Below are 12013 nucleotides of genomic sequence, written 5' to 3'. Positions count from 1 at the left end.
TTTTGGGGGGGGGGGGGGGTTTGTGAGTCCGTGTAGTGTTTCTGTTACTGTTGAGGATGAAGATGTACAGAAAAAACAGACCGTGTCAGCAGATCGTTTGGTGAGAAACTAACACATATATTGATGACCGTGACGTTTCTTGAACCCATAAAAGATTGAAGGCAAAGCCACAGTGATTGTGTTCTATTAGTGCGCTGTGACCCTGCAAGGTAATATCTCTTGTCTGCTTTACTTGACTCCTATTATACACTAAGATGCTCAGACACAAACAGAGCTGTATGCATTTGCTGTGACATTTGTAAATGTGTATAAAATTAGTGTTTTTAAAAAAAAAAAATGTTTGATGCACTATAATCTGTGTCCAGTTGTAGCAGTTTGTTGGTTTTGTCTGTGTTTGCACATTTGAAGATGGAAAACCCAACTTTGGAGATGAGATCTACAACTTAACTACCATAATTTAGCACAAAAGCAAAATGATCTCTCATCATGACCTAATATGTCACCTAATTGTTTATATGTTTCACCAGCTTCCTCTTTTATATTACCAGGAAAAGTGACAATGGCAGCAATAGTAACGGGCCTCATCCCAATCCTGAGAACAGCAGTGGATACCACCGCCACCTACAAGTGCCGCTCCCTGTGGTTCGGCCTGCTGTGTGTCCGACTTGTGGTCCTCTTCTTTGCTGAGCTGCCCTTCAGCAAACTGGATGCTGACTTCACCTGCAATAGCAGCACCCCCGATGTCTGCACGAAATTCTGTTTTAATGAACGATTCGACAAGCCCATGATAGTGGCTTGGAACTTCATGTTTGTCGTGGTTGTCATCTCTGTCCTGCTCATGGAGTTGTTCACCTCCCACCTCCGCACAATGGCGCAGAAGAGGACCTTCAGGATGAAGGCGGATGAGAAGCCGGAGACTCAGGGGGCAGAGGAAGCTCAGACGGTGGTAGGCAGGGGCAAGATGATCATAGATCTCCACAAAGACAGGAGCACCGTAGGCTTCTACCTGCTCAGCATAGCTCTGCGGATTCTGGTTGAAGCCTGCTTTTTATTTTTGCTGCTTTATTGGAACCTGCACGCACTCCGTGATGAACACACGTGTACAAAAGAAGGCTGCAAATATGTTTGCATTTTGAGGGCTGCCCCGGAGAAGCGCATGTCTATTTATGCTTTAGCTTCTATCTCAGGCATAATCATTACTTGCTCAGTTTTGTTTTGCGTTTACTCTATTGTCCACTACCTCTGCAACGCTTAAATATCAGACTCCATGTACATATTCCGTGGGTATGAAATGTGCATACATACATATCCTGTTAATTTTGTGTCTTATATTTCTATAAACAGAGCTTTATGGTTATAATTAGGAATATTATACATGTATAGTACTACTGAAATAAAAATCTCAAAAACTGCTTTGTTGCATTTCGTTATGTTAACTTTTGTTTTAGAGTTGTTAAAAAAAAGTGCTATGAGATCTATTTTGCTGACATAAAGGATCTGGGTGTTGGCTTCATGGTGGTGTTTCTGAATCATGTTTTTACTTGGTCAGTGCACAAACTCAGGCGCAAGCGACACTGTCAAACACAAAAGCAGTTCTAACTGTAAAACTGCATCAGTAGTTTTCTTGTGTAACATAAAAAAAAAATCAAGCATGAGAAATGAGGTGTGAGATATACTGTAATGCATTATTTACAATGTGAAATATTTGAGGGATATCCATCCAGCCAAATAATCAAAGTCTAAGTGCAGCATTTGGCCTCAGCATTCAGACTCGAGTTGCTTTCCAACGAGGTAAAAGGGGAAGGAGGACAGTTGGCTGGGCTTGTGTTTATTCTGAGATAGATTTCTTGTTTCTCTGCTTCATGGTGTAGAACAGCGCTGCAGCAGCGTCTGTGATAGACTGGCGGGAAGAGAAGAAAGGAGGATTTATAGAAAAAGGAATCTGGACAGCATAGTAAGTATTCTAATGAGAAGCAGTATAAGAGAATGAATTACCTGTGAGTCTGAGCTGACGGTGTTTTTCTGGGGAGGGGAAAGGAATTAAGTGTAAAAGAAGTCTAATGTGATGCATTCAATCTAATAATAAAAACACAGTAAAAGCTCACCTGTGTGCAGTTGGTGTAAATCGGCTCCATGGTTTTAACCCATTCGTTGTATGTTTGTTCTGCCTCTGCACTGTGGTTATGCTTTCTGAAAACAGCCAAACATTATGCATAAATCATTATCTATTAATCACAACACATTATCTTGATATTACCAAGATAAGGAATATAAAACATACAGTTCTGTGCAAAAGCCTTGACCCAATCTTCATTTCTTCATAGTGGTCTTGAGCAATAGGTTCTGGATTTCTTGATGCCTTTGGACATTGGCTGCTTTTCCTTCTTTCATTTATTTTTAGAAATGATCTGACACAGGACCTGAGAGATGCATCTGACCCTTCAGTTGATGCATCTGCTGTTCACTGAAGCCTCATCAGAAATGGCCTCAGTGGAAAGGTGGCTATGAAGAAGCCATTCTTAAGGAAGAGAAACAGGAGAAAAAGGCTGATGTGTGCCAAATTACACAAGAACTGCACTGAACAAGTTTTATGGAGCGATGAGCCCATAAATGTTACATTTTTAGGTTGAATTCTCAAAATATATGGATGCGGTCAGGCGAGAGGAACAGCAGTGATTGTCTAACGCCATCTGTAAAACACGATGGCGGCTCTGTCAAAGTTTGGGGTTGCATTTCAGGCAGTGGTGTTGGAGATTTTGTCAAAATTGCTGGAAATATGAATGCAAAATATACCAGCGAGATTTTGTTTCACCATGCATTACAATCTGGAAAGCATCTGATTGGCAGTGGCTTTATTTTTCAGTATGACAATGATCCCAAGCACAGAGTGGAACACCATCAGTCATGAATTGGCCTCCCCAGAGCCCCAACATGAACATTATTGAACCAGTGTGGGCAGAAAACAGAACAAAAGACAGCCAACATCCAAAGAAGAACTTTGAGTGTTCTTCAAGAACCCTGGAGAACTATTCCTGAGGACTGCTTAAAAGAAATGACAAGAAAGCTCAACTACGAGACTTCAGGCTGTGTTTAAGAATAAAGGTTTCCACACCAAATATCGACCTTTGTTGTGGAAACTTTAACAATAACCTGCAACGCACACAGTGAGCGTTTTGAAGTGATTTAAGCAGATGGAGCCTCAATATCTGTTACAGTGTGAGACCATAAGGCCCATTTGTAGCACACATGCATACAACTAAGTGAGAAAGTGATATTACTATTACTAATGTGATATGATTAAATATGTGATTCAACCTTGTTAAAATTGCACAAACTGTTTTTGCTTGATAAACTATATTTCCATCAAATAAAGCATTTTTGGTGACTCAAGACTTTTGCACAGCACTGTAAATAAAGTCAACATGAGAACTTTTAATACAATTTAAAAGGAAAAAGTGAAAAACCAAGCTGCAGGGTAACCTTTGAATCAGAAAGTCTGGGATAATAATGGTCTTAAAAGCACAGGAAGCGCCTGAGCTTCTGCTTCTCAACGCAGTCATATTTCTCATCTAAATACCACATAATGCCAAATGTGCTTAAACTCATTTTTTCACCTTCTTATTTTCATACTTGTGTCATTTTGTCTGTCGATTCAGCCTTATTAAATGTCAGAATTCAGCATAAAACGATGGCCTTCAGTCAGAGGTCCCTGCTGCTACTCACATCGCTCTCTCAATAAGCTGCTTCTGCATGTCTCCTTCCCTCCTGGCGTAGAGCAAGCGACCTCTGACAGCCAGAGCGGCGCTGGCTTGTGACGAGTTGAGCTGAATGATGGCCAGACACAGTGAGGACAGCACTGCAGAGCTGGGGAGGGGGCACAATGTGTTCACAAGAGTGCTTCTCAACATTTACTGCATCGGCATTGCCATTATGTTAATGTGGAAAAACACACAGGCCCCTCTCTGGATCTGCTCAGACGATGAATTGCATGACCTTCACTGAGCGTGTGAAGACTGGGCTGAGTGCTTCATTTACTGTGTAACTAAATGTTAGAATGGATGAGGCATTATTTCTGCACGAAAGCTCTGGTATCTCAGCAACAGTCAGTCTCCTTGGATTATCGAAACCTGCTTTGCCTAAAGGTTCACTGAAATTGCCATAAAATAATACATCTAATCACTTGTTGTCCTGAGGGGCAGAACGTCTCGCTGATTAAAGATGTCAGAAGATAATGGCTTGTTTAAGCCATCCATAGACATGCAAATATCTCTGTGTAGTAAAGCTGCAAGTGGAGGAGAATTCAAAACTAAAAAGTAAATAAAGCATTGTAATTAAAGATTTGGCATTATCACCCGTCATCAGTAACTTCCCGGTCTGCAGTTATCAGTCTGAGCATGGTCCGCCCATTCCTCTGCCTGTACTTGATCTGCAGCTGGATGGATACACGGCTATTAGGAGATGGTGGCGGCACTATAAAGGAAAAAAAAAAAAAAAAAGGAGTGATTTGACAGTTTAAAAACAAAACAAAACAAAACGAGCTGTATGAATATTTTAACTCAAGAGGTATGAGTAAAATCTGCAATTACCCCTGCGTGTGAATCTGCGCCACACTGTTTCCTGCGTGTCATTCCCCTGACTCTCTCTCCCTGCCCTCCCGGCTGAGACTATCTGTGGTGGGTAAATGAGTTAAATGTTGCTCTGGCCTGCATGATCAGTCCCTGGTCAGTTTGGATCAAATGAAGCATTTTTCGCCCATCTGATGCACATATCTCAGAATTCAGGCTAAATCCCTCAAGGCAAGTGTTCAGTGATCCCGAGTTGAATTTGGCCTGTAAGTGAATCTGTTTATGTTGAATAAATTCAGATGGTAATTTACCAACACTAGATGGAAGAGCCTTTTACCAATGTGTTTTGCCACAGGGATTTCGTCTCTATAAAATACAGCTGGACACACTAAAGAAAATGCACAGCCATGGTGGGATCAGAGTAGAAGTCAGGGAACCATGACTTAATTTACTGAAATCTTTTTTTTCCTCTGCTGTATTTTTTCCCTGTTTCTTAGTTGTTATTGTCTTGTTTTTCCAAGTCCCAGTTATCAGTGTAACATGTCTGGGTCCACTTTGTTATGTTTGCTTTGTTAGTTTATGTTCAGATGCTGTGACTCTGGCTGCGTCTCACTTTGCAGTGTTGCAATGATCTCAAACTGAAATTTCTGTTTTTCATGGTTGGCAACAACAGAAATCACCACATGTCGCACTTTCCTCAAAGACCTGGCAACACGCGGCAGCTGCGATATTATTGAGAAATTCAGCACAACTGCAGCTGAAACTGAGAAAATAAACGAGCCAGTGGCGTCAGTCTATAAGAGTGTTTATTTTCCTCACCTTCTGAGACCTTTTCATTTGCTCTAAACTGGAAGGTGATGTCTGTATCTGGGTCCACATTCCCCACCTGTCTGGTCCCTTTGTGTCCTGCCTCCTTCTCTCCCTTCATGCACCTTTACCCAAGGAGAACATGACTCAGTGCTTAGGGTCATTTAAATCTCTAGAGGACCAATTCAATGAGCTCATTTTAAGTAATTATGTGCAGTGCAGCTCTCACATTGATTTTGGCAGCAGTATAATTACAGTACAGTGTGTGGCAATGGTCCGGTTTTGAATGATCTGCTCAAACTCTGGATGCAGCCTGCTGGGACTGGCTATTACCACCTAGACTCAAAGGGAAAGCACAGATTGACACCATGAGATTGTGCATGATTTGATGAGTCATATGCTTCGCCATGGTTACAGTGCGCCTTACCTTTCCTCTAGTACGATCAGCAAGTTTCCCCAGCTCATCCAGTCTACAGTCTGTTCCCTCTATGGACAGCACAGACACTGTGACGCTAAAAAAAGAAGAAATCTGAGGATCATCACAGTGCATCAAGACCTTTCATTGGGTAATATGAGTACTAGTGCTTTTAATAGAGACTTAAATACATAACTGCCTCAACAAGTTCATTCACTGTCTCTTTTTACGTTAGCGTAGAGCAGCGGTGTCAAACATAGGGCTCGCGGAGCCAGAACAGGCCCACCAAAGACTCCACTCTGGCCCACTGGATGAAGGGGGACTTTTCACTGTATTCAAGTTTTACAGCAGTATGTGATAAACTGTTAAATGACAGAAAATTTCCTGTTTTTACATGATCTATTATTTAAAATCATGTTTTTTCAGTGGGTCCAGAGTAAAGATATTTTCTGTAATTTTACACATTTATCATTTTCTTTTCTAAATGTACTTGTATATTGTTCACATGTTGAAATAAATTACCAATCAATCAATCAATCATGTCTGGCCCACTCAAGTTCAAACTTAAGTGAATTAGACATGCCTGACGTGGAAAATTTAGTTAGAGGTATGTGCTCACCCGTTATCAGCAGCAAACTCTCCCAGCTCCTGGTAGAAGATGGTGGATGAGACGGGAGTAAGAGCATCGGTGTCTTCCACTTCTAGATTTCCTAACTCTGTGTTGGCTTTCCCGTCTGTACAGATAATCACCTTCAAGATCAACAGGGAAAGAGAATCGGGAATGCACTGTTTAGAAAGCTGAACTGTAATTGATTACCACAAGGAGGTCTTAAAACATTTTCATGCAGTAAATATTTATATAGCCCAGCTAACTATATGGTTCAATCCACTTTTGGTAGGTAAAATAAAAAGCAGTTTGAGTCTAGCTGGAGAGATTTGTTGCATATTTTCCACCTTGCTCTCACTCTTTGTTTCCTGCCTGCCTTTATCCTGCTCACTTACCCGTAAAATTACAAAATCCTAAAGAAGCTCCATCAGCCAAAGGCCCAAATTCTCATTAGTGTTGAGACATAAGATTCAAGCAGGTAAGCAGGACGCATAAACTGGATAAAAACTGATTTGTTGGCCAAACTTACCTTTGAGCCTGGTTGTCTGGAGGCAATTGCAATTGCAAGCAGAGCAGCTGGACCCAGAGCGGTGGCTCCACTTGCAGACAGTCTTTAAAATAAATCAGCAATAGGAAGATCAATACATATAATGCAATAATCTAATTAAAACAAAACATCTAATTTTTTAAAAAAAGAATTTTTTTTCCATACCCCACAACTTGTCTTTCTAAATACTCCTTTGTCTGTGAAAGTGGAGGTGGACTAGGAAAACTGGCCGCAATCTCTTTCAAATAAAGGCTTTCAATCAACTGAGCCCCACTCAGACAACGTGATTTGAAATTCTCATATCCGTGCATTGTCACCTGAAGATGCAAACACCGAAAGATGAAAAAAAAGTAATAAATAAGTTTATACCAGATAATAAAGAAAACAGTGAGGAGAATCAAATAAAATCCACCGTAAAAAACAGCATTTAATGATTTTAGACAAGGAAAATTCCAGTGAAGCAGCTGTTTTGTACACTGAAGTGAAAACTTATAATAATTTTACAGCTTCCACCTCACCTCACTCCTCCTATCAGAGAGAAGAACAAGGTACAGAAGGTTACCTGCCTAGTGACAGAGACCATTAGCCTCGTCACAGCAGGTAGTTTGCAGTAAATAGTATTATGATCATAGTTTGCGACAACAGCTAGCCTAGTTTGTGCTTGTTCTTCTTCCTCCTAACACAAAATGTAAGGTCAGCATGACTCTGCTCAGGAGCAGGCAGTGGAGATGCAAACAGCGTCACGTATGTACCTCATGGTTGAAGGAGATGAGCCCCACTCTTGTGCCAGGTTGTTGATCGTTTAATCTCTCAACGCACAGTGACACAGCTTCTTGGACAAACTGGTTAGAATAGAACAATCTTTGATTTGTAGCGTCTCTTCACATAATTGTCAAAAATAATATCACACAAAAATTCTCAGCCACAGATTTCAACTGGCAAATATCCCGAGTCCTTCAAGGTAACTTCAAAATAAGGAGAAAAAAGAAAGACAACTCACCTGGAGACGGGATTTATTCACAGTATGCTCTCCCTCTGACACCTAAAAACAGTAGAGACGCCACAGGTTGTATTCATGAACACCTGCTGTCACAAACAGCCTCGTGATGCCAAGTGTCTGTAGTGTTGTTGTACCTCGGAGGTGATTTTCATTGAGCCTGATACATCAATGCAGAAGAGCAGCAGAGGATCCGTATCGCACAAAGGCTTTTCATTAGGATTGAGTAAAAAGAGTTCGTCCTGGTAACCATTTAGAGGACTCTGCAGTAAACTGGGCGTGTTGGAAAAACTGGAGGATTTACAGAAATAACACTCATCAACCTGAAATGCAGCAAAAGGAGAGAACACAAACTCAGGATCATTTAAACCAGACAAGTTGTCCATGTTTCCTTATGATGTGATCAACAATGTGCACGCTTCTTTCAGGTTATCCATTTCTGAGATCAGCGCCTCTGAAATGTGAATTAATAGTTATCGGTTTTCAGGTTTAATACGATGCAATTACCGTATTGTCATAGCAAGTGTCCACCACGGAGCCACATTGGGAGCAGAGGCTGTGTACTCCCTGTATGGGGTCAACTGGAAAAGAACAAAAAGGTCATTGCCACCATGAAGTATGAACTGAAATCAAACTAGATTTTTTCAAAAACAGAATCACAGCCAATCAGATTAATTTTTATTGGTATGATGTTGATGTGGTGATAAAGGTTTACTTACCTTTTTCCTCTGAGAGTAATTTTCCTAAACTTACAAGAACAACATTAGGATTTCCTGGCAGATCTGCTGATTCTGGGTTTGGAATAAATTAAGCATTAAAAATATGCATTTCATACTACATCAGTTTTGTAATGGCTCAGCAGGGACTGCTGTAATCACCTTTAGCACTAGGGGATAGAGGAGTGTTCGGAGAGGTTGAAGGAAGGGAGTGGGACGAAGGTAACGGCATTATGTACTCGGGGACTAAATTCATGAATTCAGGTCTTGGAGGGATGACTCGGGCTAAGATGAGAGGAGAAGAAAGGAGGATGATCTGGATGAGGATGTCCAATCAAATTAAACTGTGTTAATAAGATAAAGAATGTTGCCTTTTACCTTGTGATGACACAATGCCAGAATCAGCCGGCAGGTTCACTTCGCCACCAGTGCCTTCTGGTACACTGTTAGAGTAGTTTGGGTCCTGGGGTTGTGCATTTAAATCCGGCTCAGTTTTTGGGACATCATAGGCAAGTTCTTGGTTGATGATACTTGATTGAGGGCAAATGAGCGGCTGGTCGTAAGAACATGGCTCTGATCTGGTTTTCAGGGGAGGTGGAAGAAGAGCTGGTAAAAACAAGCAGAAACAGAGTGTTGATCATAAATCTACTAAACTGCAGATTGTGCTAATGAGGCACAGTAAGAACCCAAACCTAAGACTCAAAGGCTGACATGAAGGCGCAAAAGATGAAGGTTTATTACAACAAAGCCAACATAGCTGGAAGGAGACATGCTTATTTATACACAAGGAGGGTAATCAGGGGAATGGGAAACAGGAGGGTGATGGCACACAGCTGGACATAATCAGGGAACAGAGAGGAAGTAAAACTAAACACAAGACACAAAGGATGAAAAAAAACTACAAAATAAAACAGGAAATGTAGAAAGTTCCGACCCTACAAGGAGTTTGAACCCAGGAGCTTCTTGCTGTGAGATCAAGTAATAACCACTGCACCACAGTGCAACCCTGTTGTGTGTGTATATGTGTGTGTGTTTGTTTTTTTTAAACAACCACAACAGCAATGACCACAAAAAGAACTCTTAAAAATGGCTGCATTAGTCTAAGTAACTGATAAAATAGCATCCAACCTTTATGTGTGGTTTCTGTGTGGTTGGATGCTAAATGTAGTGTGAGCAGTTTAAAATAATACATTCAAATGACAATATCAGTGCTACATTCACTGTACCTGTCTTTTTAGGTGGTGTTGGCTGCTCAGGTTTTACACTGTTCAAAGAAGCTGCTGCCAGTATAGTATTTTCATAGAAAACAGAGTTCTCCAGGACTTTCTTCACATCCTTGCTATTTTCTGACTCTGTCTCAAGGTGCTTTCTTGGTGGGACAGGCGGCGGCGGAGGAGGAGACTGAGGACGAAGCCGAGGATTAGGAGGAAGAAGAGCTAATAAAAAACAAACAAACAATGAAAATACAAATTAATAGAATAGAATAAAAAGAAAAATCTGTGCAGTGTTGACCTTTGTGCTGTGACTCAGGTGGCTTTTACTGAGTAAACTACGTAAAAGTAAGCTCTACTCTAATACACACAGGAGAGGATGTGTGCAACTGCTTGAATAATGGGACGACCAAACAGTCGTCCAGAAAGCTCAGATGAAAGAAAAATCCACCTACAGATACTTTTACGTAGTTATGCATCATCAGCGTGTGATATTCAAAGCAAATATCTAAAGTCTGCAAATTTAAATAGTCTGTTTTTATTTATATGAAAGAAACTATATCATGATGTTTTTTTGTTTTGCTTTGCTTTGCTTTTGTTTCATTTGTTTGTTTGTTTAATTTAAGACTAAAATAAATTTAAATGAATTAGAGGTAAAATTTGAGGGGGTAGGGTCAAATAAGTGTATACTTCTGCCTACTCCTTTTCAAACAATGATATTATGTAATGATGGTGAATGTATATGTTTGAAATAAAAAATAAAATGAACTGATATGAAAGTTGTTATTTTGTGCTTATATGTTCTTTAATCTGTTTTCATAGTTTTATACTAGCTAACAACTTCAAACATTTCCTTTGGCAGAGACGGTAAACAGGTTACAAATGTAGCTGAAAGTATCAGCTTTGTGTCTATTAGAAGGATTTCACCATCAGCAGTGTCTATTTAAACCTGCAACTGCAGAATCTGATGTTTCCTGTTCTTGTTACGCATAGCTGAAATACTTTCTTTTGTCAGAGTTGACCAACTGTAAAGTGTCTGTGTCTATTTAGCAGCCAGTGGGACAGAAGCAAAAAACAAGTTGACACAGGAATGTAACATCTGAATTTTAAAATATTAGTATGACTTCCATAACTTAAATTTCCCCTGTGGTAACGCATGCCGGTGTTTGACTGAGATCATACCTGAACGTTTAGTGATGTTTGGATAGCGTCTCTCCTTCTGACTCAATGATGGCGGCACATAAACAAACCCACAAGCAAATTCCATCGTGACTCTACCTGCCAGTGACAGAAATGACGCGATTAAACAAGACAATGAGTGACATTTAAATCAGGACGCAGTCCCACCCAAAGTATTTAAATAACTGTTAGCACAGATGTCCCTGAGTTGCAACTACTGTAAAAAAAAAAAGAAAAAAAAAAGGAAAACAAAATTAGGTGACATGAACGGATTCTTTAAACACAAGTAAGTAAAAGTACTTACAACATAGAAAGTTCTTTGAATTCAATCCGTACAGTACAGCGAAAAATATACTTTCAACTCCGTCTGGTCTCAGAAATGTTTCAGTTGCTGTTCTGCGTCGTGTCTTTCATTGAGTTATGTCTCAGACATCTCATCCAACAGGTTTCTTTCCTCAAGAGACTTCACTCGTAGTTTGCTGTGAGGGTGTTTACCCAACTGTGCTTAAAAAATATCCCGAGTGTTGGCAAAATGGATGAATGTGCTGGGAAACAGGAACATTTGTGTCTTTTTTAAACCTCCAGTTTTAAACTTATTTTCTACTTCACCTACTGGTTATTCCAACCATAACAATCCATCCATCCATCCATCTAATTCATGGTCACAGAGGGATGGCTGGAGCCTATTCCAGCTGTCATAGGTGGAGAAGTGGGGTACAACATTTACGCTGTCATCCAAAATGTTGGCACAAAATTCAACTATGAATTTTTTAGTTTTTTGTGGGTTTTTTTAATTTTCTTTTTTTCTTACTTCAGTATATCACAATCCTCTCTGGACAAACACCCATTTTCAGTTCAGTCCTTGTACCTGATCATTATTAGAGGAGGGGTTTTGTTTGTTAAGCCAGCTAACACTGACCTATGAATCTTTCAAACATAAAAAAGGTGCCAACTACATAACTAAAACAT

At 40.2% G+C, this 12013-nt stretch overlaps 2 protein-coding genes across 3 annotated transcripts; one reads left to right on the top strand and one right to left on the bottom strand.

The window, feature by feature from the left end:
* The first annotated feature begins 20 nt into the window (after nt 1-20).
* gjz1 (gap junction protein zeta 1) lies at nt 21-1290 on the top strand. The gene has a single exon (XM_085416102.1). The coding sequence runs from the start codon at nt 497-499 to the stop codon at nt 1253-1255; it is 759 nt and encodes a 252-aa protein (XP_085272228.1). The 5' UTR covers nt 21-496; the 3' UTR covers nt 1256-1290.
* Nucleotides 1291-1641: 351 nt separating this feature from the next.
* Nucleotides 1642-11473, bottom strand: LOC146663355 (circularly permutated Ras protein 1-like). 2 transcript variants are annotated; one of them, XM_085415270.1, is made up of 21 exons: nt 11349-11473; nt 11048-11143; nt 9881-10090; nt 9033-9260; nt 8817-8939; nt 8658-8729; nt 8446-8519; nt 8076-8261; nt 7942-7983; nt 7694-7783; nt 7107-7258; nt 6924-7005; nt 6407-6537; nt 5800-5884; nt 5602-5708; nt 5385-5497; nt 4353-4470; nt 3724-3864; nt 2106-2190; nt 1996-2022; nt 1642-1900 (listed from the first exon to the last, which is right to left on the bottom strand). In XM_085415270.1, the coding sequence occupies exons 2-21, from the start codon at nt 11130-11132 to the stop codon at nt 1829-1831; spliced, it is 2223 nt and encodes a 740-aa protein (XP_085271396.1). In that variant the 5' UTR covers nt 11133-11143; nt 11349-11473; the 3' UTR covers nt 1642-1828. The 2 variants fall into 2 exon arrangements, with proteins under 2 accessions (XP_085271396.1, XP_085271397.1); XM_085415271.1 differs by lacking the exons at nt 1642-1900; nt 1996-2022; nt 2106-2190 and adding an exon at nt 2288-2518.
* Between the last annotated feature and the right edge of the window lie 540 nt (nt 11474-12013).

This window comes from Rhamphochromis longiceps, linkage group LG8 (genome assembly GCF_057381845.1).
Source record: "Rhamphochromis longiceps isolate RC_006_pf linkage group LG8, R_longiceps_female_GT1.1, whole genome shotgun sequence".
Taxonomy (NCBI): Eukaryota; Metazoa; Chordata; class Actinopteri; order Cichliformes; family Cichlidae; genus Rhamphochromis; species Rhamphochromis longiceps.
The sequence above is the reverse complement of the archived record's forward strand: the minus strand, read 5'-3'. Positions and strand labels throughout refer to the sequence as shown.